This window comes from Trichosurus vulpecula, chromosome 7 (assembly GCF_011100635.1).
Source record: "Trichosurus vulpecula isolate mTriVul1 chromosome 7, mTriVul1.pri, whole genome shotgun sequence".
Classification (NCBI taxonomy): Eukaryota; Metazoa; Chordata; class Mammalia; order Diprotodontia; family Phalangeridae; genus Trichosurus; species Trichosurus vulpecula.
Window position 1 is genome coordinate 37,095,221 of NC_050579.1, and position 25,634 is coordinate 37,120,854.

The 25,634-nt window shown below is 47.2% G+C and overlaps 1 protein-coding gene across 4 annotated transcripts in view; it reads right to left on the minus strand.

The window, feature by feature from the left end:
• KSR1 (kinase suppressor of ras 1) overlaps positions 1-25,634 on the minus strand; it is a 212,730-nt gene that overhangs the window by 70,437 nt on the left and 116,659 nt on the right. For all 4 annotated transcript variants that reach the window (XM_036767648.1, XM_036767649.1, XM_036767647.1 and 1 more), the window contains exon 2: positions 23,992-24,132. In XM_036767648.1, the coding sequence (XP_036623543.1) occupies positions 23,992-24,132 (141 nt within the window). The remainder of the gene's footprint in view (positions 1-23,991; positions 24,133-25,634) is intronic.

The following is a 25,634-nucleotide window of genomic DNA, read 5'->3' on the forward strand; positions in this document are numbered from 1 at the left end:
AAGGACATTTGCTGAGCTTTGGCTCCATGGGTTATGTGCCTGTAAAGTAGAAGCCTACATGTGTGCTCTTCCTATGCCCTTGATTCATTGGCAAGGATGGGAGGGAAGGGCATATGCAGGAGTGACACAGATATCAGCCCAATAAATTTTACAAATATTATCTCATTTGAGCCTCACAGTTACTCTGTCAAGCAGGTGCTACTGGTGCTGTCCCCACTTTACAGATAAGGAAGCAGAGGCTCAGAGAGGGCCTTTTGAGGCCAAACCCAATGCTCCTTCTACTGTGCCATACTGTCTTCCATACTGTCTTCCACAAAGCTACGGCCAAAGGAGGGGGAAAGGGAGAAGGGGGAAGGAAGGAAGGAAGGAAGGAAGGAAGGAAGGAAGGAAGGAAGGAAGGAAGGAAAAGAAGGAAAATCAGAGAATGCTTCATGGAAAGGCAGGTGAGATTCAGAGTTAGGACTTCATGGCTCCCAAGCCAGCACTCTGTTGAATACCCCATCGAACCCCACTTGGGTTGTTAGTGAACAGCCTGAATTCCTTGCAGTGACCGGCCTGGCTGGGGGATCCAGGGGAGGCTGGACTGTCTGCCGACTTCCTTGCCTGGGACTGTGTCTACTGTGTTCCTCTCATGACAGTGAAATTCCTCTGTTTGAGACCCTCCAGACCTTCATCCGGCAAGGCTGCAAAGGGCCCTTAGCCCTCATGTGCTTCTCTTCTCAATAACACAAACTCTGGCCAGCTGGGGACTCCAATATAAATAGTGTCCGATGGAGATATTCCAGGTGTCAACTTCTCCAGTCTCTCCTTCCCTACTGAAATCTCTCCCTTCTCCCTCCCTATGTTCACAGGATCACAGATTTAGAGCTAGAAAGGATGCTGAGGTCATCAAATCCGACCCCCTCATTTTACAAATCAGGAAACAGAGATTGAAAGAGGCTTAGTAACTTGCCTATGATCACACAGCTGGTAAGTGTCAGTGGCAGGATATGAACCCAGGTCTTCCTGACTCCAAGTCCCACACCCTATGCACTCCTAGGCACAGAGTCAGAACAGTAGAGATGGAAGGGCCTGTAGAACTCAGGTCTTCCTGATTCTAGGGCCAGCACCCTATGAACTGTGACACTAGCTGCTCCCTAGAAGGGAGAGAGGAGGGAAAAGAGAAGGAGAGAGAGAGACAGATTGACAGACAAAGGCAGACAGAAAGAGCGGGGAAGGAGGAGGGGAGAGAGACAGAAAGAAACACAGACAGTGAGAGAGAGAGAGAGACAGAGAAAAAGAGACAGAGAGAGGAGAGAGGCAAAGGAGAGAGAGGGGAGAGAGACAGAGAGAGAAGAGACAGACACAGAAAGAAAGAGGAGAAAGAGGGAGGAAGTGACACAGAGAGAGAAACAGAAAGACACGGATAGTAAGAGAGAAAGAGAGAGGAGAGAGAGGGAGAGACAGAGAGACAGAAACAGAAAGAGGAGAAGGAAGTGGGGAGGGGAGGGGGAGGGGGAGAGGAAGGAGAGGGAGAGGGAGGGAGGGAAAGAAAGAGAGAGAGAGAGAGAAACATAGAAGAATGAGAGACAGAGAGACAGAGGCAGAGACAAAGAGAGAAGGGGAAAAAGAGAGAGAGAGAGAGAGAGAGAGAGAGAGAGAGAGAGAGAGAGAGAAGAGAAGAGAAGAGAGGAGAGAGACAAACAGGAACTGAGAAAGAGCCAGAGCCAGAAAAAAAAAAAACCATACCAATAATCTAAAAATTCTTTTTTAAAACGTTTAGCTTGCTCTCTTGGAGATCATGAAAGGGCCTGACAAATTTCCCCAGAAGCCCATCGAGAGGGACAGGCAGAGAGTCTAGCTGTGGCATCACTGAGCTTCAGGGCACCCAAGCCCAGCAGCGGAGGATGGCAGCCTCAAAGCCCTGATGCTGGCATGAAGAAGGAAGCAGGCAGCCTCTACTAATCACATGAAGATCACTGCAACAGATAATGCCCTCAGATATCCACGGCAGATAGCAGCCTCCGCTAAGCTGCCTTGTCTAAACCAGGCAGCACCGTACAAGCCTCCCTCTGACCCACACTTGCTCCTCTACAGACACGAGGACTGCATTCTCCATCCTGAAAATAAAGCCTGAGACCCAAGGTCACATTTGGAGCATAGAAGAGGCCAGGCATGAGAATAATGGGGCTCGTTTCCGGAGGGAGTGAGAAATGTCATTCCCTTGCCAGTTCCTGTCCCCAGGAAGTACATCCCTTGGGTAGAGATCTCAGCACACGGGCCAGTTAGGGTAGGTAGGTAGGTACCCCGGAGGGAAAGGTGGGCCCAAGTAATTATCTTCTCCATTTGACACAAGGGGAAATTAAGGACTCAGGCAGGAAGCTTAACTTCCTTGCCTAAGGTCAAACAAGAAGGCAACATGGCAGGATCTAGAGCTCATCCTGGTCATTCAACAAGCATTTATTAATCCCCTACTATATGCAGGGCATCGGGCTTGGACAGGAGTGGGGTGGGGCAGTGCTACACAGACAAAATGAAAACCAGGTCCGCATTTAAGGCACTTACATTTCTAGTGGGGCGATTAATAAAGGAGTGCCCTGGCACAATAGAGAAAGAGCTGGCTTTCAGGTCGGGAATATTTGGGTCCGAGTCTCCCCTTCTGTTACAGACTGCCCTGGGCAGCCCCCAAGAACACAAATTGTACAACAGGTTGGGATTTTCATTGGCTGAGGGAATGTCCAACATGCTCAGAATCACACTGCAGTAAGTGCAAAGGGTAGCATGTTATGGCAGACATACGGCGGGCCTTGGAGTTACAAAGACCCAGGTTCAAATCCCTCATCTGACACATCGTAGCTAGGTGACCTTGGGCAAGTCAATTCCCTTCCCTGGGCCTTGGTAAAACAGGACTAGATGGCCCTCCGAGGTCCCTTCTAGTGCCTCATCTCTGACCTTATGCTTTTTTGAAGAAATCCAATGGTAAACGGCAGGCAGTGAGGGGGTTTTTGTGAGGTCCGTCCGTCCCAAACTGGGAGGGGCCAGAAACCTGAACAGATCCTCCCCAGGCTCCATGCATCAGGCCTGCCCTGCTCCCTCCACCACTACCATTCACCTTGCCCATAGGAAGCCCTAATAGAGAACAAAACCCACATAAGTAAAAATCAGCCTCTTGTGCCTTTCTAAAGCTCTTCATGCAACACTCTGGTTCCTCATGCCCCTCCACCCCACCCCCCCAGCTGGAGATGAAGGCTATTAAGCGGGGTCTCTAAGAAAACACAGAATTTACCCAGCAGATAAACTTGACCATTTGTTTTACAAGGGGGTTTTCCCCTCTTTCAGCCCATTTCATTGGTGCAGGGGACTCCAAGTGGGGTAACTCCCTTCACCATTGGAAAGGAATATGCAGCAGATTCAGGGGGTGGGTCAGGGGCCAGCACAGAGGACCAAGAATAATGACAGCTGACAATTCCATAGCCCTTCGGACCTTACAAAGCATAAGCTTCACAGGCACAGTCAGCTCATTCAACCCTTGCCACAACCCAGAGGGCCAAGCGCTGCAGAGGTGACAGATGGGGAAACTAAGGCTCAGTCTCTCTCCTGATTCCAGAGCCAGAAGGATCTGGGCTTGAAACTCAGCCATTCTGCTACTGGCTGCCTGTGTCACCTTGGGCAGGTCCATTTTCTTTTTGCCTCATTCTTGGAATCCTAAGCTGCCTTCAAGGCTCACCTCAAGCCCTGCCTCCTACAGGAAGTTTTCCCTGATCAACTCAGTTGTTAGTACTCTCTCCCTCCCCAAATTACATTTTTCAAGTTTACATTTACAAACACAACAAGTCATGTTGAAACGTTGGATCCTGGAGGAAAAGGGAAGCTCCAAGAGAGTGGCACCTGGTTGCTTTTTCCCTTTTGTCCTTACATCCTCAGCACCTGGCATGTCTACAGAAAGCATTTAATAAGTAAGTGCCTGTTAATTGATTCCAATCAAACCTGTAAAATCAGGGCACTGGCAATCATAGATAGGAATCAGAAGTCCCAGCCAGTCCAGACCTGCCTGGAAAGGAATCCCACTTTCATATACCTAATAGATGGTCATCCGGCCTCTAGTTGAAGAGGCGGTGCATGGCGGAGAAACATAGCAGCTGAGTGGCACACTGAACTCGGAACCTGGAAGCCCTGGGTTCAAATCCTACCTCTGACACACACTATCCGCATGACCTTGGGCAAGTCATGGCACTTCGGCTTACCTCAGTTTCTTCAGCCTTAAAATGGGAAGAATTTATACCACCCACCCCTAGGGGAGCTATGCAGATGAAATGAGATAAGAGGTGTAAATCTTCAAGAGACATAACCCTTAGTTGTTATTATTAAGCCATCACCTCCCGAGGAAGCTCTCAAGGTCAGGAAGTTTCTTGGCAATTCCGTTCACCATTCCTAGGGGCCAAACAGAGCATCTCTGACTCCTCCGCCAGAGGGCAGCCCGTCAAATATGTCCTCACGCCCCTCTCCCTTTCCCCCCCCCACCCCGCCCCATATACAATCTTCCCCAGGCTCAACTTGCCCAGTTTTTTCAACTGCTCATAGTGTAACACAGACTCAAGGCCCTTCACTATCCCATGTGCCCTCCACTAAACTGGACACTCTCCCACTTACCAGCGTCCTTAATCCATCCTTATCCGTGTCTTCAAACAGTGGAGCGCGGGGCAGAGGTGATATTCCAGATGTAGTCTGACCGGGGCAGAATGGAATTGTGTTCCTACTATGTGCCAGGCACTACTATGCTAAGGGCTCTATAAATACTATCATTTGATCCCCACAACAACCCAGCTATTAGGTAAGTGCTGTTATTTTCCCTGTTTTATAGTTGGGGAAACTGAGGCAAACAGATGATAAGGGATTTGCACATGGCTAGGAAGTGCCTGCAACAGAATTTGAACTCAAGCTCTCCAAGATTCCAGACTCAGGGCTCTATCCACTGTGCCACCCAGCTGCCTCCAGCTCTAAGGCCTACAGACCTTGTTTCCTTTGGATACCCTCGATGTTCCTCCTTCTCTTTCCCCAACCCAGGAGGGAAAGGAGCGTGGGGCTGGGAGCCAGGAGCCCTGGGTCTGATCCCAGCTCTGCCGGTAACTATCCTAGTAACCCTGGGCAAATGATCTCATTTCTCTCTAAAAGTCTAGTTTTCTAGACAATCTCTAAAAGGAGGTTGGACTAGGCAACCTCAAAAGTCCCTTCAGGCTCTGGCATCCCGGCATTACTGACCCTGAGTGTCTGACCCAGGGAGAAGCGAGCGGGCAGAGAAGTGAGTTCCGGACCCAGGTTTTCCTGATTGGGCCACCACACTGTCCAATTCAAACTCTTGACTTCCTGACTCCAAGATGAGGGCTCTCTCCATCTCAAAAAAGGACCCTCTACTCAATCCCCAAAGAGATGAAGTGACTTGCCCAAAGTCACACGGGTATTAAGGAGTGGAGTCAGGACTGGAAGCCAGGTCCTCTGTCTCCAAATCCAGCACTCATCCCACTGAACAGGCTGAACGGATTAAAAGTGAGCAAGCCTCGCTAAAGGGAAGTCTGCTTTTTCCAAAGTGCTTTCACTTGTACCTTGGGAGAAAAGCCAGGTGAAGGGGTTCATTCACCTCTCCCCACCCTACCAACAGCCAGAGCAGGAGCTTGGCATGGCTGATCCCCAACCGTGGGCTGTTTTCACTGGGCGGTCACACTGGGGGGGCCGAAAGCGATGGCCTCGGTTCCTAAGGACTGGGACACAGGATCCCGGGTCTGGAGGGCGAAATAACTTCAGAGTTCATCTAGCTCTTACCCCTCCCTTTACAGAAGTGGAAACAGGCTCACGAAGGTCGTGACTTAAATGCCAGAGGGAAGATTTGAAGCCAGGTCCTTTAACTTCAAAGCCACTGACTGTTCTTTCCATGAAGCAATAGCCCTGTGTTCACCAGTCTGAGAAGAGAGAAGGCGCCCCAGAGAGGCCCCTGGGGGAACATTCCCTCTGGAAGCTAATGCTCCCATGGGAGTCTTTGGGCCACAGGCTGGCAGGAAGCCCCCTCCCAGATGCTCCCTCCTGCTGGCTCAGGCAGTGACCTTAGGGAGAGGGAGGAGAAACATGAGGACAAGAATAGTCGGCTATTCCGGGAGGCAAAGGAGGGGCCTGAACGGTTAACTGCGTCAGCCTGGAGAAGGGGGTTTCTACGGAGACTGACAAGGAAATTAAGGGACCAGCCCATCTCTGGGAAGCTGAGGGGCCCTAGCAAGCCCCTCCTCAACACTCCAATTCTTCCATCACTCTCTCCCTCATCCAGCTTCTGTATGGGGCCCCCCCTTCTCCTTTGGACACCCTGGATGCTCCTCCCTCTCCTTCCCCCTGCCAGGTGGTGGAGGCAAAGGAGTGCGGGGCTGGGAGCCAGGAGCCCTGGGTCTAATCCCAGCACTGCCAGGAACCCTCTTGGTAACCCTGGGCAAATGACTTCACTTCTTTCTAAAAGTATGGGAGGCTGGACTAGGGGGCTTCGAAGGTCCCTTTCAGCTCCCGTACCCTGATATTACTGACCCTGGGTGTCCGACACAGAGAAAAGTGGGTCTGTGGGTTCTGGTCTCAGACTAGGAAGGAAATCAGGCTCATCCAGAAAGAAGTCAGGCTGGGAATAAGAGTTCATTTCAGTCTGTACCCAGCACAGTTCCTTTGCACCTAGTAGGTGCTTAGCTAATGTTTGTGAAATTAAATTGACAAGGCAGAGTGCATTTAGCACACAGTATCCCCTTCTAAAGTAACAGCAGAAAGGTTCCATGACCTCACCCCAAACACAAGGCGGCTGGGGAAGCCCTCGGGGGTGGTTGTGCTTTCAAAGGAGCTGGAGCATCGAGAACAGCTGAGTGCAATCATACACCCAGGGCCCTTCCTTCCCTTCTCTCTCCCTGCCTCCCCACCTTTGTGGACAGGGAGAAAAAAAGATGAGTCACAGGCTTCAGAAGTGGACCAGACCTCCGCAATAGATCATCTAATCCAGCCCTTCTTAAACTCTTCGGTCCAGGACACCAGGTGTTAAACTCATAGCCCACAGTACTCTCAGGTGTAACTTTAGCCAAATTAAAGTGTAACTGGGAAATGTTAAACAAAATAAACAAACAAAAAAAAAACCATAACATTTTTGTTTGGTTGTTTCAGTCGATACCATTCGGGGTTTTCTTGGTAAAGATACCAGAGTGGTTTGCCATTTCCAGCTCATTTGACAGATGAGGAAACTGAGGCAAACAGGGTGAAGTGGTTTGCCCAGGATCATACAGCTATTAAGTGTTTAAGCCACATGTGAACTCAGGTCATCCTGACTCCAGGCCCAGTGCTCTATCCGCTGCACCACCCAGTCACCCAAAATCATAGATTTAGAAGTAGAAGGGCCTTCAGATGCTATAGCGTCCATCTTTCTCATTTTACAGTTGAGGAAACAGAAACCCAGAGAAAGCAAGAAACCGGCCCTGGGTCACCCAGTTACTGGGATCACATCAGTTCTGGGTTTTGAATTAAGGTGCCCTGACTTCAAATCCAATACTCTTTCATCAAAGCTAGGGGGAGCATGCAGAGAGATTCCCGAACCACAGATGATCCCTGGCACTATGACATCTATACAGGTGGGGGGCGAAGCAGAGGGATTTCAAGGCAGACCCTGCGGCCGATGGCTAAAAGACCGGCCACTATGGAAGCCGATTAGCACTGGCCTCCCTGGTGAGGATCATAAGTGTAAAGTATTTAGCACAGTGCCCAGCACATTGTAAGGGCTATAGAAATGTGAGTGAGGATTATTATTCAATTCAGCTGTTTGTGAAAAACTCACCGGGCACAGTTATGAAGAAAAAACACATTTCCAGGGTGGACTGATCACTTAATCATGTGAATGGGAGGTGGGCAATCTGTCTGGAATCTGCTCAGATGCCATACCCACACTCCTTTCTCACTGACCCAGGTGGAGGCTTGTTTGCTCATGGTTATAGTGCCAGGCAAGATGGCGCCCTGTGTGCGGCTCTTGCTCAGGGATTATTACCCTGCCCAAGCAGGCCAACTGGCTCAAAGTGTTTGGAAATGCCCAGTTTAAAAAGATGTCCTGTTTCTGATGAAGACTAGCTGTGGGACCCCGAGTGAGTCAGTTTGCTTCTCGGTTCATTCTCTAAGTTTATAAAATCGCAAAGCAGGTACCAATCTGCATTAAAAGAGGAGGTTCATAGACCAGTGAAATTACAGGTTCGATTGTCTCTCCTTGAACACTGCCCCCTAAACCCCCCAAGAAACCAAGAAACAAAACTCAGAGCCTAGAACATAGTATGGCACTGTAGAAAGAGAATGGACTGTGGCATGAGATGACATGAGTTCAAATCCCATGTCTAATGCTTGTATGCCACAAACAAGTCATAACCTCTCTGAGCCTCAGTTTCCTCCTTCGTTAAATGAGGAGGAGGCACTAGATGGCCTCTGAGGTCCATCCGGCCTTTATGGTTTTAAAAGCCCATGAATATTTGTTGAAGTGAACTGAATCAGGACTCCTGCCTAGAAATCTAGTCAAGGATTACAGACCCTGGATAGAAAACTCAGCTATGTGAGGCAGGGGCTAATGCCACATTCCCTGCCAAGGATGGAAACTAATCAGAGTGTGGACATGGTTGAGCCTAGAGACGAAGGCTGGGCCCATGAGCCTGGAGGATGATGGGGAGAAGGGACATAGAAGTCAAGGCAGCTCCTGTAGAACCAAGCCATGTGGCCCAGAAGCACCCCAAAGGAGGGTGGTACCGTTAGCACTTGGGCAAAGCCAGGAGGCAGGCCCATAAACTGATTGGCTCACGGCCTGCCTGAGTGCCTCTTTCAAACAAGCAGCTTGGTACCTCCTAAACTGGGTGGTGAGACAGTAGCATGGTCTGGTGGCTTCATTCCACAGGGTATGTCACCCTGAGAAGGGAGATGGGAATGGAAAGGACCCACTCAGAGGGCAGGCAGTAACAGTGAGATAGGGGAAGAAAGGTTATAGGGGCGGGGAACAACAGAGGCCTCTAGCAGCCTGGCACCAGGCCCTGAGTGGATTTGCCCCATCATACCCCAAAGACTAGAATATCTGAGGGCTGCTCTCCCAAGGCCTTTGGTCCACATGCTGAAGCAGTGATAATCTCCCCACTGAGGCTACCCAGGGAGACAGAGCCCTCCATTCCCTACCCCAATCAGGACTCCCAGAAGCCCAGATCTCCACACCAAGCCTATAGATAGCTTCCTTTCTGCTGAAAACCCACAACCTCCTTCCTACCCACACTTCTCCTCGGAAAGCCACAGCTCACAGCCACTAGGCTATTCTTGACCAGAGTCCAATTTCAGAAAGAGGAGTAGCCGGCTGCAGGCAGGTCTATTAAGGGGATTAAACTCTCCTGGGGTTGGCTCAGCAGGCCCCACAACCTTGGCTCAGCCAGGCTTTGGCGCTTGTGCCCTGGCCCTAACACCAAGCTATGTTAAAGTCCTGGGGGAGGAGGGAAGGAGAAAAGAGGGAAGGTTAAAAAAAAAAAGAAGACGAAGAAGAAAAGTAAGCAGCTTTCTTCCAGCAGGCCCTCATGTGCCAGGCATATGTAGTGGCTTAATATAAAATTAGCTGGCCGAGCCCCTGCAGATGGGGGCTGGGGAGACAGAGGGAGGGATGGGACTCTGCCAGGATTCAACTCAATCCTCACTTGCCCATGCCCCCTCTGGGGCCATGTTCCACACTGGCCAGTGGCAACCAGCCTCCTCCCCTGCCCCCACACTCCCCATCTCCTCAAAGCCAGTTGCTTAAGGAACAAACCTGCCAGGACCTAATGACTCACTAATATAGTTTGCTGCTTCAGAAACAACACTGACTCAGCCAGGGGTCAGAGGCCACAAACCTCCCTGGTTAGAAAAGTCCCAGAGACTGGGGACCAGCAGGTTTTCTTTCTTTTGAAGTCATCTCTGCACATCCAATGCCTGAGGAAGGCTGTACACACTCAGCACCCTGGGGCATGCCCTAGGAAACACCAGCCCTGGGAGAAACAGCACCCTAGGAAGGAGAGCAGGAAAGGGTCTTATGGGTCATATGTCCAGCCCCTTAGGCAACTGAGGCCCATAGAAGGGAAGTGACTTGTCCAAGGTTACATGAGTAAAGTAAGAAGCCAGCCTAGGATTCAAAACCAGTCGTCTGACTCCCAACTCAACAATAAGACTCCTGGTGGGGTGGAGGAGAGAGGGGGGGGGGGGGAGAGAGAGAGAGAGAGAGAGAGAGAGAGAGAGAGAGAGAGACATAGATGGAGGAAGAGAGATGATAAAGGGAGAGGAGAGAGAAAAAAGGAGAGAGACAGAGACAGAGAGAGGGAGGGAGGGAGAGACAGAGATAAAGATGGAGGAAGGGAGGGAAATGGGGCAGGGCTAGGGAGGGAAAGAGAGGGACCGAATCAGAGACACAGAGAAGACAGACAGACAGACAGACAGACAGACAGACACACACACACACACACACACACACACACACACACATACACACACACATGGCAGGAGAGGGGGAATGCTTTGCTTGCAAAGCATTTCACAGAATTTTTTCATTTATGCCTCACAACAACCCTAAGAAGATGGTGTTCTTCCCATTTTGCAAATGAAGAAACCGAGGCACAGAGGATTACATGTCACCCCTGTAGTTAGCATCAGAGGTAGGATTTGAACCCCGTCTCTGGAGTCAAAGCTCTTTCCACTGCACCCAGCCGGCTCCCTGGGGCTCGGTGACTGAGGCTCTTCTAAGATTCCTTCACTGTCCCTTGGCCTCCCTACTTCTCCCTCCTCTAGCTTATTCATTGGTTCAGTCGAGATGCATGGAAAAATGCAGTGCTGTCCTAGGTGCTGATAGAGATAAAAAGATAAGACTAGGCACTGACCTCAATGGGCTTACAGTCTAAAAATTTTCCTCTTTTCCAGACATAAGATTAAGACTCTATTTTCCCATCCTCTGTATCCCTAGACATACCTCTCTAACACATTTAATTTAGAAGAATCCGTGAGTGGCCTCACAGACAGCAAACTGGACACAGTCCACAAAGTCTTGAGTTTGGACCTGGGCCTCACCCAGATGTGCTTCATGTTTAATCCAAACACTTAATGTCATCTGCTGCTCAGTATCTACCTCTACAAAATGGAGAAAAATAAAGGTCACCACTCCCTACAGATAGAGACATTTCTCCACCCTCAAGTCCTTCCATCTGTCCTGTCCAACTTTCCTTTTCTTCTTTATCAATTTAAAAGAAATGAGAAAATTACATCACCATCAGTCCCAGAACACAAGAGGGTCTGAGATCATTACTAAGTTTTAGCTGTTAATGTGGCAGCTTCAACGTTGACCAGAACCACCCTTCCAGACCCATCTTCTTTCATGAATCTAAAGACTTCTGGCAAAAAAAAAAAAAAGCAAACTGGTTCCGGGGGGAGGGGCATGCTCTCTCCTCTTCTCACTTCTCATCATCACAACTGACCTAAAGGCCTAGAACCAGTGCAAGTCCAAGCCATAACCTCAACAGATCTCAACGTTCTTAAGTTACCTTTCTACTAGTTTGGTCAAAGAGTTCAGACCTGGAAGAGCCAAATATCCAGGAGAGAGGAGCTCAGACTAAAAATGATAAAAGAGGAAGCTACTGGAAGGCAGAAAGGAGATGGCAGATCAGCTGATCCTAGACCTAGAGCTACAAGGACCTGAGAATCATTGAATTCATTTTACAGATGAGGCCCATGGAGGTTAAGTGACATGAACAAAAGGCAGGATTTGAACCCACATTCCCCAACGACAATGCCTTTTAGAAAACCATCCTAACTCAACTTCACAGAGACCTGAAGAAAAGTCCTTCCTTAGCCCTATACTTAAAAGCAAGGAATGAGGCTTAGAAAAGCACGTTCTTAGAGCACAGGGAGAAGCCAATGACGAGCAGCAGGTTTCCAAAAAGATTTAAACATCAGAGAAATTGGGAGGTGAGAAACAATCCCGCTGCTGCTGAATCAGAACCTTACTACGCTTCCACTGGAGCCTCCCCCACTCTTCCCTGTAGTCAGGAAGCCCAAAAATTGCTTAGAGACCCCGGAGGGAGGGATGACATACCTGGGAGCCCCCCAGTTCCACGGACCCCAAGTCCTTGACTTCTCTCAGCTCCACTGGTGAAGGGGGTCCCGGAGCCCCAGGAGCTTTTGTGGGCACCCAGCCCCACAGACAGTGCATGGCAGGTTTGATAACATTGACACGTAGGGGCTCAGGGCTGGGGAGGCGCTGGGCACCAGGGTGATCTCCAGCAATGAGGGGAGGGGAAGGCACGTTGCTGGGTTTTTTCCTGACTCCACAAGGGACAAAAATAGGCCTGTGCCACTGGGGCTGGAAAAGTCAGCAAAACTTGGAGAGGGGCAGCAGGTGCTGTGTTTCAGAGGCTGGGCAGGCTGACATGGACGCCCATGTTCTGCCGTAGTGAGGATTTATTTTTGGTGCTGTTGGGGACTCCCGGACCAAGGCTCTAACTTGCAAACTAAGACTGCCCGGTTTCAGAGGCTGCACTGCTCCATCACTTCCCCAACTCCTCGAGAATGAGGACTGAGTCATTTTTTAAAATGTATTCTCCTCCCTGCCTGTCCCCAATTAATCATCTGGGAAACCCCTACCCCCAAGATGGTAACTTTAACCCCTCCCCCATATTCCCTCTCCCCCCTCCCACCTCAAATAGCTGATGGGCTGGGAGGTGGGCTAGATCTAAGGACGTCGAGAACTGCCTGCCTGTCTTGTTTGAATGACCCACAGATACAAGCTCTCTCATCTGTATGCCTCAAAGTCTGGCTGACTTGTTATACTGAATTTCCTCCTATCTTCCAGCTCTACCTAAAAGCTCTCCCCCATTTCCAGATGGAAAATCTGAAGCACAGAGAAAAGCTCTGGGTATAGTTGTGCAAGTATATTAAAAATCCTCTTTTTAGTTTCTCTAGAAATATGAAGAAATTATATTTCCTCTCTAAAGCCCTTTCCAGACTCCTGGGTTGTTGTTGTTTGTCCTTCATTCTCAAAGAGGACCATGACATCAGGGAGGTGATGCCATGACATGCAAGTGAATTGGATTTAAGTGGGGGAGGGCTGTGAAAAGTCACCAGCCTCACTTTCTCCTGCAGAGCCATGTGGTCCAGTGGCCAGATATATCTATATCTATCTATAGATCAGGATGACTGGAGATGGCCTGGATACAATGGGAGAGACTCCTAGGAGAAGCCCCTTGAAAAGGTGAGTGGGACAGGTCACACAAAAGGGAAAAGGGCTTTTTAGTAGGTGAAACTGAAGACAATATTGAAGGCAGTAACCAGAAACTTAAAAGTCTCTCTTGTCTATATAAGAACATTGCCTTTCCCCACCCCTGTACATAAGAACCGGGGCAAGAGAATTACTTGCACGTTGCCTTGCCAGGCCCCTTAATAGCCACGACACAGATCCATCCAAAGGAGACAGCTAGGTGGCTCAATGGATAGAGACTGGGACTGGAATCTGGAAGATCTGAGTTCAAATCTCACCTCACTTACTAGATGTATGACACTGGGCAAGCCACTTAACTTCTGTTCACCTTAATCTACTGGAGAAGGAAATGGCAAACCAGGAAATGGCCTGACTCCAGGCCCAGTTACTCCAGGCCCAGTATTCTATCACCTGCACCACCTAGCTGCCCCCAATATGCGTGCATACGTATATCTCTCTATCTAGCCATATCTACATCGATATATCCATCTAGATCTACAGATTTAGAAGCCTTTTTCCCTTTTGTCTAAGCCATCTCACCCACCTTTCCAGGGGACTATTTTCTCCCAGGAGTCTGGAAAGGGTTTTAGGAAACAAATATTATTTCTTCATAGAAACTAAAAGGGAGATTTATAATATGCTTCCACAGTTAAACCCTGTATTGCGTGTATAAATCTATGTATAGATATATAATGTACATACACCAGTAGATACATATGTGTGTGTCTGTGTATGTGTATATGTATATATACATATGAATTTCACTAAACCAAAAGTTAGTAGAAATAGACAAATACACATATGTAGGCACACACACACACACACACACATATACATATACCTCTCTTTATTTTCACTGACATCTCATTATTTTCACTAACTCTTAATTTTCTTTGTAATATGATGTAGCATTTAAAAACCTTATTCTGAAAGGGGTTCTATAGGGCTTTACCAAATTTCCAAAAGAGTTCATGCCCCCCCCCAAAAAAACCAGATGGTTAAGAACCCCTGATCTAGATGAGCTCAAAGGTTTCTTTCAATCCTGTTACCATTCCTAGGAGGAGCTGAGTTTGAATCTCGGCTCCAGTTAATATTTCTGTCCCTCGGTTGGTTTCCACCCCTCCAAGTAGAGACCTACCCTGCCCCTTCCTCCAGGCTTTTAGATTCCCTTAGGCTTTAGGGAATTCATTTCAATTTGGCTTAAGGCAGTTTAGTCCCATGGGAAGCACTTTGGCTTAGAAGTTTTAAAAAGATCCCAGCTATAGTTCTAGTACCACACTTGATATGCGATCAGACTTTGGAACAGTTCTAGGTCTCTGTTTTTCCGTCTGTGTAATGGAAGTCATTTGTAAAGATAAACCTAGGCACAAAATGCAGGGTGTGCTCAGATTCTCAGAAGAGATTCAATACATCGAGGCAAGTAGAAAGAAAAGAGATGATTTAATGGAGACGCAGACCAAGATTTTAAATCCATCCCCATTTGAGATTCAACTTGGAAAGACCACGATAACCAAGTAGGATTTCAGAAAGCAGATGGACTGTGCCAGAGTTTAGATACCCAGCTCTCATTAGTCAGCAGAGGAATGCCTTTCAAGAGGCCAAGGGGAGGACGGAGGGAGGGAAGGAAGAAATATGAGCCGAGAGTCCCAGAAACTCTCAGGCCACCCCCGAGGAGGGGGAGGGGGAGCTCTCTCATTAAATCTGCTGAAGCATTTTCACAGCTGGGCAGACAATGTCCATCTCCTCATCCTAGAAACCTGAGCCCGATCGGGAGTAAAGCAACTGGCCCCCTTCTCCACCCTCCAACCCTCTTTCCATCCCTGCTTGAAGGACTACCTGCCCTGAGCTCACCCATCACCAGAGAGAGGGTAAAGCTCACTTTTCCCAGCCCACATGGGATGGCTTATCATCTAAGAAGATAACTTGTTCTCCGTCTCTCTTGGCAAGAGTAGCCACAGCTGCCGGGATAATCTTCCTCTGACACTGTTTTCGTTAGATTTGGCAGGCCGGAAACACTGAAAGCCTAGGACAGAAGGGATCAAAGCTCATCAGAGCCCTGAAGGCAGAGAGGGTCAGCCCAGGTGCCCCCATCAAGGTCCAGAATCCTAGAACAGGCATACTCCTCCCAACCCTTTTTACGAGTGAATACCTTGATGGTTTTTTTTAACTGATATCTTTTGTTTTTATATCACCTAGATTTCTCCCTTTATCCTTCTCCTACCCCCTTCCAGAGAACCATGCCTTATGAAAAAGATAAAAAAAGAAAAAATGGGAAAAGAAAAAAATATATATGTAAATACATATATATATATATATATAATATATATACACACACACACACACACATTTTTTAAAAAGAGATCAATACATCCAAAAAATCTGCCATTACATGCACTATGACACACACACACACCCTGCAAAAGAGTTAGGGATGCAGGTGAAGTGGAGTAGGGCATGTTAAGATCATCACTGATCTCTTCTCTGGGGATAATGCTGTTCTTGATGATTTTGCAATCTTCTGTTCAATTGTATTGGGTGTGGTGGCTCTTTCCATTGACGTGGCTGTAGCCACAATGCATAGTGTCTTCCTGGCTCTGGTTACCTCACTTTGCATCAGTTTCTGTAAGTCTTTCCACACTTCTCTGGAATCATCAAATTCATCGTTTCTTATGGAATAGACATATTCATGGCATTCCAGACACTACAATGTGTTCAGTTCTTCCCCAGCATCCACTTTGGTTTCCAGTTCTTTGCTACCATGAAAAGCGCTGCTAACAATATTTTGGCGTACATGTATATTTTTGCCAACGATCTCCTTCCCCAGACATTTTCAAAGGACCAACATAGTGCTTTAGGAAATGGGCACTTTGTGATCTTTTGGAATTCACTGCCCACCCCATCCCCTGAAGTGGTAATGGTGGAAACCAGAAAAAGAAGGATTAGGATTATAAATTCATGGTGATATGTCTGAAACAAATATTAATGAAAGTGAAGAAGGCATTCTTAAGCTTTTGAAATTGGCATCATGAAGGCTAGGGAAGCCATAGTGTTCAATGACAGAGACGTTAGCCTACATTTCTACTGTGGTATTTCTTCCATCCCTCCCCTATTCAAAAGCATAGAATGGCTCCCTAATGCCTATACCAAATACCACATTGTCTTAGAACTACCTTAATATCTCACTTAAAAATGCCAGGCTTTTCCAACTTACAAGAATGTCTTTCCTGATTCTATGATGCAATGTCTTGTTCCCATTCCTCCTATGAAGGAGTATTTAGACAAGCATCCTCCCAAAGGGAGGAATGAACAGAGAGTGAGAAAAATTATGATTACCTAAATCAATTTACAGATTTGATGCTATACAAGTCACACTACTAAGGGAATATGAATTAAGCAAAAAAAAATATTTTGGAAGGACCAAAGGCCTAAAGTCTAAGGGGAAGTTTTAAGAAAGTAGGAATGAAAGGCCAGGCCTCAAATGATATCAGAATATCAAAATTATTTGGTACTGACTAAAAATAAAAAAGTAGATCCGTAAAAAGACTAGAAAAAGAAGGATTAGAAATAATTTAACACAATAATCCTGCCTGGGATATGAGGCAGGAGGAGGTTCCATTTGGTAAGCTTCCCATCTTAATTAGTCTTGTCAACTAGATGCTAAGCTCAGTTGTTTGTATCTTCAATAAAGGAGTGTCGCAGTTCTTTTTGTGATGACAAAGAATGAAAAATGGAGGGGATGCCTATCAATTGGGGAATGGCTGAACAAGAGGTAGTATATGATTGTGATGGAATACTATTGTGCTGTAAGAAACAAAAAGCGGGATGATTTCAGAAAAATTTGAAAAGACATATGAACTGATGTAAAGTGAAGTGAACAGAACCAGGAGAACATCGTAGACAGTAACAGCAACATTGTACGATAATCAACTGTGAATGACTTAGCTATTCTCAGCAATACAATTATCCAAGACAATTCTGAAGGACTCCTGATGAAAAATGCTATCCACCTCCAGAGAAAAAACTGATGGAGTCTGAATGCAAATTGAAGCAACTATTTTTGCTTTTTTTTTTTTACAGTGAGTTTTTTTTTTGGTCTGTGTTTTCTTTCACAACATGACTAATATGGAAATGTTTTTCGTGATTGCACATGAATAACCTATATCAAATTGTTTACTGCCTCAGGGAGGGAGGAGGGGAGAGAGGGAGAGAATTTGGAACTCAAAATTTTAAAAAACAAATGTTAAAAATTGTTTTTACATTTAATTAAGGAAAAACAAAATAATTTTTAAAAAAGGAGTATAGTAAGTACCTGATAAATTTTGATGCCCATTGGCAAAGCTCTAATCATCTCACTTTAGTTATGACTGAGTCCAACAAGCAGTTACACACACACTTTTATTTTTCATATAAGTAGGAGTCTCTCTCTCTTGCATCTGAATTAGACTCACTAAAACCTTAAGAAGTAAACAAGAACAGGTCTTACATAGAAGTAATGCCACCCTTTCTGCCCCACATAAACAATCCTCTAACAAACAATCAACTGCAATGAAGGTACTTCTGTTCCCAGTTCCACTCCCAACTTGTGGTACAATCTTGCCCACCAAGTTCTTCTAGTATACAACCTTAAAAGCAGAATGGCCTAGTGGCCTAGATTCACTCATGGAGGATGGAAGATACCAGAAAGGACCTTTAAGTGTTGGAGAGGAAGCTAAAGCAATAAAAACTACAAACCAGGAAAAGAAATTATTCTCTCTCTCTCTCTCTCTCTCTCTCTCTCTGTCTCTCTATGTCTCTGTTCTTTCTGTCTCTGTCTCTGTTCTCTCTGTCTCTCTCTCCTCTCTCTCTCTCTTCTCTCTCTGTCTCTGTCTCTCTCTCTCCCCCCCCCTCTCCCTCTCTCCCTCTCTCTCTCTCTCTCTCTCTCTCTCTCTGTGTTTCTGTCTCTGTCTCTGTCTCTCTCTCTCTCTCTCTCTCTCTCTCTCTCTCTCTCTCTCTCTCCCCCCCCCCCTCTCCCTCTCTCTCTCCCTCTCTCTCTCTACTCCTCTCTCTCTCCCCCTCTCCCTCCCCCCACCTCTCTTGTTGCTAGTGTGCTCCCAGATGCTGGTATGTTTTCTAGGAAGCTCCCAGTTTCCGTGTGAATATATGGCTATTGGGAAGAGCTGAGAAAAAGAACCTCCCTCCCATCTTTTCAGTCTATGGGGCTGACATATACTATGACGTATACCATCGGCTACAACTGATGTGTTGGCTGGTTTTGCTGAAATGACCTTTTTTTCCTCTTTGGTTTTTAATCTTTGTTTCAAGGGTAACAAAGTTCACTGGGTAGGGTAGGAGGGAGGAACATAATCAGAAATAAGGGAATGGCAGGAGGGGGAAGGCAAAGAATACTGAAAAGTCTGCTTCTCTTTTGCCAGTGACCAGGGTTTTGAACGGCAGAGTAATGATGGGGAAGAAGGGAAGGGAAAATGGTATTTCAGAATTAGTGGCAATTCATGTCTGCTACTATTTGTCAGTCAACTGGCATTTATTAATCACTTACAACGTGCTGAGTGATGGGGATACAAAGAAAGACAAAAGACAGTCCGTGATCTCAAGGAGGTCACTGTCTAATAAGAGAAAAGAACATGCAAACAACTATGCACAAATAAAAAATATATGGGATAAACTGAGGCTAACGTCCGATAGAAGGAGCTAAGATTAAGGAGGACTGAGAAAGTCTTCTTGCAGAAAATGCTGACTTCAGATATGACTTGAAGGAAGCTAGAAAAGCCAGGAGGCAGAGATGAGGAGGAATAGAGTTCCAAGAATGGGGAGCAGCTGGTAAAAATTCCAAGACTCAGGAGATGGAGCATCATCTACCAGAAAAGCAAAGGAAGTCAGTGTCACTGGATCTCAGAGCATGTGGAGGGGAGGAAGGTAAGAAGGGTTTTAAGAGACAAACAGAAGATTTTATATTTGATTCTGGAAGTAACAGGGAGCCAGTGGAGTTAATGAAATGGGAGCAGAGAGTGATGTGGTCAGATCTGAGCTGCAGGAAGATCAGTTTAATCAGTGAGTGGCAGACAGACTCGAGAGGGGTGAGAAAGATCGACTCGATGGCTCGTTCAGTAATCCAAGGGTCAAGCGATGAGGGGCCTGCATCAGAGTGTCTGCGGCATCAGAGAAGAAAAGGAACAAGGAGAAGATAGATTACAGATGTTCCAGAGGTACTGACTATAGAATCTGACCAGTGATTGCATACGGGGGTGGTGAGAGTGAGGGATCAATGGTGAAACCCAGACTGTGAGCCTGGGTGACTGGGAAGACAGCAGTGCCCTTAAAAGCCATAGAGAAGTTCCAAAGAGGGGAGCATCTGGGGGCAAAATAATGAGTTGAGTTTTGGACATTTTGAATTTGTTCACAGGACATCCAGTTCAAGATGGCAGATTTGAAACCTGAGGCCAGGAGAGAGGTTGGGGGTGGACAAAGACCCCTGAGAGTCATCTGTATAAAGACGATCATTGAAACCACCGGTAGCTGATGAGATTGCCAAGTGAAAATGGTATAGAGGGAGAAGAGAAGAGAGTCCAGGAATGGGCCTTGGGGGATGCCCACCCTTGACAGGCATGACACGGCTGAGAATCCAGCAAAAGAGACAAGGGTCAGAGAAGCAGGACAGCGTCAGGAAAACCTAGAGAAAAGAGAATATCAAGAAAAGGGGAATCGATAATATCAAAGGCTTTTGAGAAGGCAAGATGGAGAAAAAGTCATGAAATACAGTCATTAAGAGATTGTTTGTAGGGGCAGCTAGGTGGGGCAGTGATTAGAGCACCAGCCCCAGAGTCAGGCGTTCAAATTCGGCCTCAGATGCTTACTAGCTGTATGAACCTGGGCAAGTCACTTAACCCCAATTATGAGAGAGAGAGACAGAGAGACAGGGAGAGAGGAAGAGAGACAGAGACAGAAACAGAGGCACAGAAACACAGACAGAGACACAGAGAGAGACAGAGAGAGAATGAATCATTCGTAACATTGGAGAGAGTAGTTTCAAATGAAAGATGAGATCAGAAGCCAGACTGCAGAGAATTAAGAAGACTGACAAGAAAGAAAGTGGAGTCATCGATTATAGGTGGCCTTCTCAAGGTGTTTAAGGGAAGAGAGGGACGGGAAGAAACAGACCAGCAAGATGAAGGGACGTGACTAAGGTCACAGAGTCAGTTCATGGCAGAACTGGGACATGAACACAGATCTCTGAGCACTGAGCCTAGAGTCAGGAAGACCTGAGTTCAAATCCCACCTCACATACTTCCTAGTTGTAGGACCCTGTGCGAGTCACTTGACCTCTGTCTGGCTCACTTTCCTTCTCTATAAAACGGAATTAATATTAGCCTCCTGAGGTAACGAGGACAAAATGAGATATTTACAAAATGCTCTACAAACCTTAAAGCACACTAAAAATGCCACTTACTGTCCTCATCGTCACCCCCCAACGGCTAGCCCAGTGTTCTTTCTACGCCACCATTTCAATTCCATATTAAACTGGTCGCCCCACTGAATTAATTCCTCGCTGCTCCTAGCTCTATCAATCACCCTGCCCCCTTCCCTTTTAGCTTCATTTTTTCTCTCTAGTCTAGCAGCCTCTTACCTGAGGCCAGGAGTGTCTGATTCCTCCCACCCTCCCCGCCCCCAATAATGGGATCCACGGTCAGAAATCCGCTTGTGCGGGACGCATGAATATTTTACCCTTATAATTAACAATTAATACCCTCCTGCTCACAGGACACCTGGCAGCAGCCAATTAGATAATGGATTGGGCCAGCAGGTGGTTGGGTCGTACTGGCCAACTGGTTCAGGTGGTTTTTTTTCAAATTTTTATTATAAAAAACTTTTAAGCGAAGCACACCATGAGGTCAGGCAGGCTGGAACGGCCTACACATCACACGTTGGATGCCTGGGCCCTAGGCCTTAATAACAACACACGTTTACGTGGCACTGTGAAGGTTACGTGCTCATGACAAACCCGCAAGGTAGGCAGTGTATATATATATCACCCCCATTTCATGGATGAGAAAATTGAGGATCTGAGAGGGGAAGGAACCTTCCCATGGTGACACAGTAAGTAAATCAGTATTCAAAATCCAGGTCTCCAGACTCCACACCGGCTCTCTCACAAACATATTTAGGTCTCCTGTAATTCTAAAAAAAGTTTTCCTATATCCTCCTCTCCCCTCAAGTCACAATTCCCCTCCTCTTCCCCCTTTGCTGATAAATTTCTTGGAAAAATAGTCTGCTGACACCACTTCCTTTGCACCCGGGCACCCTGGAGGTCTTTTCCAACTGGCTGCTGCCCACTCTACTGTCATCGTGTGCAGTGACCTCCTAACCCCCAACACCAATAGACTTGCCTCAGTCTTCATTCTCTCCATCCCTCTCGGCAGCATGTGACATGGCAGGCCACCCCACCTTTCTTTGAATTTTCTTCTCCCTTGGTTTCCATGTGGACACTCCATGTGGGGTCAAGCCTCTCCTCTGTTTCTGATGGCCCCTCTTCCTTCGTTCCCATACATACAAGCATGCCCCAAGGTCCCCTGGCTCACTCCTTAATTTCCTTCCACAAACACTGATTAGGCTTCTCCAGACCTAGCCAGGCTGATGCCCAGACAGAAGATGCCCAATCCATCATGGGCCCACATCCGAAGCCTTTCCAGCTTTGGGAACCAGCCAGAGCTGGCAGGTCACTGGCAAACCCTCTGAGAACGCAAGGTCACCTCCATTCCTTAAGAATGCATTCAAGAAGGAGGCAGGAGGATGGGACAGTGGATAGGGCACTGGACTTGGGAAGAGCAAGACCTGAGTTCAAATCCTGCCTTAGACACTAACTAGCTGTGTGACCTTGGACAGGTCACTTAGACCGTGTATCACTTTCCTCAGAGATGGGCTGGAGTAGATAGTCCCTTCCAGCTCTAAATAAACCTATGATCCTGTAAAGTAATATATAGAAAGCCCTTTATATAAAGTAATATATAGAAAGCAAACCTAAAAGCCCTATGCAAATGTTAGCTATAATGGCTGACATATATTGGAAGTGATGAAGGCCATCCATGGAGGGATCTTTCATGGAGCATTTACCCCATTCTTCCCAGTCCAATTATGAAGCCATCTCATCCAATTCCTTCATTTTACAGATAAGAAAACTGAGGCCTGAATAGGTTAAGTGATTTCCCCAAGGTTGCACAGAGAGGACCCTGGGCCTCCTGCTCCACTCCCCACCCCACCCCCAACCCTGCCCTTGAGGCTGGTATCTCAGGCCACTCCATGACAACAGACCCAGACAGTGGCAGATCCCGGCAGAGATGTAGACGTCAACCAGGCTGGATCCACTAAATCTGCAGGATTCAGGAACAGCTGGATGGTGCAGTGGATAGAACGCCAGGCCTGGAGTCAGAAAGACCCGAGTTCAAAACCAGCCTCAGTCACACAGTAGCTGTGTGACCCTGGGCAAGTCACTGAACCCTGTTTGCCTCAGCGTCCTCATCTGTAGAATGAGCTAGAGAAGGAAATGGTAAACCACTCCAGGATCTCTGGCAAAGAAAACCCTAAATGGGGTCATGAAGACTGAAAAAAGACTAAAAAAACCACAGGATTCAGAGCCAGAGAGGGCTGTGGAGATCATATGACACTCTCTCATTGGACAGAGTAAGAAAATGAAGCCCAGAAAATGGATGGGACAAATAAAGACTAAGAGGAAGCAGGATCTGAACTGAGGTCATAGGACCATAGGTCTCAGAGCCAGGAGCCATCTAAAGAGGACACCTAGTCCAAATCCCTCATGCTACGGATGAGTAGACTGAGGCACGTAGGAACGTGAGATGATGCGTCCAAGGTCATACAGGTGGAGTTAGGGTTAGGCCAGGGCTCCCAGAACTCAGAGTCCATAGGACAGCCCTTCGTGTACAGACAAGGGAAGATGACCAGACACACACTCAGGGGTAGCAGATGGTCCCATGATCTACCAGGAAACTACCAAGGCCAGAACCCCAGACTCCCAATGACATACATCTGGGCCATCTCTGGCTCATCTCTCTTGCCTCCCGCCAAAGAGTCCTCATTTCCTACCCCAGGCACACCGCCAGCCCAGTGCGGGGCAAACAGTGCTGGACTACTAGATGCTAGAATCCTGGCTCTGATGCCATGCATAGAATGTTACTTAACTTGTCTGGGTTTTGTCATCTCTTCTGTAAAGTGAGAGGGCTGGGCTAAGCCTTCAGAATGGGGGTCCTGGCGGCAGGGACCAGTTTTCTAGCTTCATTCTGGTTTTTGGCCTTTCTTTGTAATGCCAGCACTCCTTGGAGCACATCACAGGCACTTAAGAAATATTTGTTGACTGAGTGACTTGAAACCAGTAGATAATATCGAAGATTCCTTCCACCTCTCAGTTCTCTAAGAGGCACTGAGAGGTCACTGAAGGGGGACTAGACTCCACATTAGGACAAACTGGATTCAAATCCAGCCTCTGATACGCCTGTGACTGTAAGTTGCTTTATTTCTCTGAAACCCAGGACCCTCTTCTATAAAATGGGCAGGATAATATCCATCCTGTTCCTCCTCTCTGGATAACTCCCCCAAGCTCGGGCTGCTGGATCCACCCTGAGTCCTGAATGCTTAACCCTTTAAGACTGGAGGCCCGCAGTAGCCACGGTGGCCCTTTCCCCGCCCCCGCCCAGGCAGGGCTCCCCAGTTGGAGGGCTCACCTGCACCACCTCGGTCCTCACGTTTAGGGTGTACAGCCAGTCGCTGAAGCGCGGGTAACTGTTAAGCTCCACTGTCCGCTCCCCGGGGGCCACGCTGAGCTTGCACTGCCGCTGTTTGCTGATGTACCGAACCAGTTTGGCCTGTTGGGAAGCCCAGAAAGCAAGAGATTTAACCAAGCATGACTTCACTCGCCTCTCCCCTGAGCAGGCCAAGGGAAGACTCCAGCCCTGAAGTTGGAGGGGAGCATTAAAGGGGCCTGGAATCATGGCCGGCCTTTACACAGCACTCTGGGGTCTGTTATCACAACCCTGGGAGGTCGGGGCTATTAATGCTCCCAATTTACAAATGAGGAAACTGAGGCTGAGAGCTGTTAAGTGACTTGCCAAAGGTCGCATGGCTGATCAGTGTCTGAGGGAAGATCTGAACTCAGGTCCTCCAGTCCAACACTGCTCCACCTAGTAGCTCCTAGTGGCCTCACCCCCGTAATAAATTTAGAGATAGAAGGTAGAGATGGATGTACAAATGAAGGAACTGAGCCCTCATATAGATACAAAGGTATAGTAGAAGAGTTGGGATTTGAACCTAGGTCCCACTTCATCCAGGTTCTATCATAACTTAAAAAAAAACAAACAAACTGGAGGGAGTGGGGGAGATTAGAAGCATGGGGAGAGAAACTCCACACACTCTCTGAAGGGACACCATGGTCAGTCCTGCCAACCTTGCTCCTGAAGAAGAGACAAGAAAATATGCCTCCCTCCCTTCACTGAAAAGGTGGGGGCCTATGGGTGTGGAACACTGCATACACTGACTGATATCTCAGCTTTGCTGAACTGCTTTCTAGTTTTTTACTTCTCTTTCTTTTTTTTCTGTAGCTGATGCATTCTGCTTTGTGGCTGGGAAAACATGATGCAATAACTTGGGGCAGCTCCTGGATACTAACACACAGCTTCTTCCTGATTCAAGTTATCTTTTAATCTAATTTCCCATTCTTTTTTTCAAAATGTAGATATATATATTTTTTTCCAATTAACAAGTTTTGGGTTTGTTTTTTGTTGTTGTTTTTGTGGTTGCAGGGCGGAGTGGGGTGGTTTGTTTTTGCTCTGTTTTTGGTTACTAGGGCTGGCTTGTTGGGTGGGGCAGGCAGGAGAGATACATTCAAAAAAACGAGGAGGATATAAAAACAAAAGTTGTCAATAAAAATTCATTTTTTAAGCCACCCGCCTATTTTCTACCACCATTACCCAAGAGGTTGAAATAAATTTGGACGGCCAGAGAAAAAGAGAGTTAGATTGGACAGAAGGAAAGATTTGTCAGTAAGTGACCAGGGGTCAATGACTTGAGTTATTACCCTCAGAATCACAGCTGAAATCAACTCAACATCCCCTTGCTGGGTCTTTCCTTTGACCTTTGGCAAAGGAGCAGCCTCACACTTGAGTCCACATTTCCCCCTCCTTAAGAGACCCATTAAAAAGCTACTCAATTTGAGAGAAGTTTTTCTCTGTGATATAGTTTGGGATTCATACTGTACAAACCACCCAGTCAGGTGGAGGATATAGATGAAGTCTCCCTAGTATATATCACAAGAGTAGCACATAGCCAAGATTTTGTTAGTAGTAACAGGCAATGGCGATTGTTTTATTAT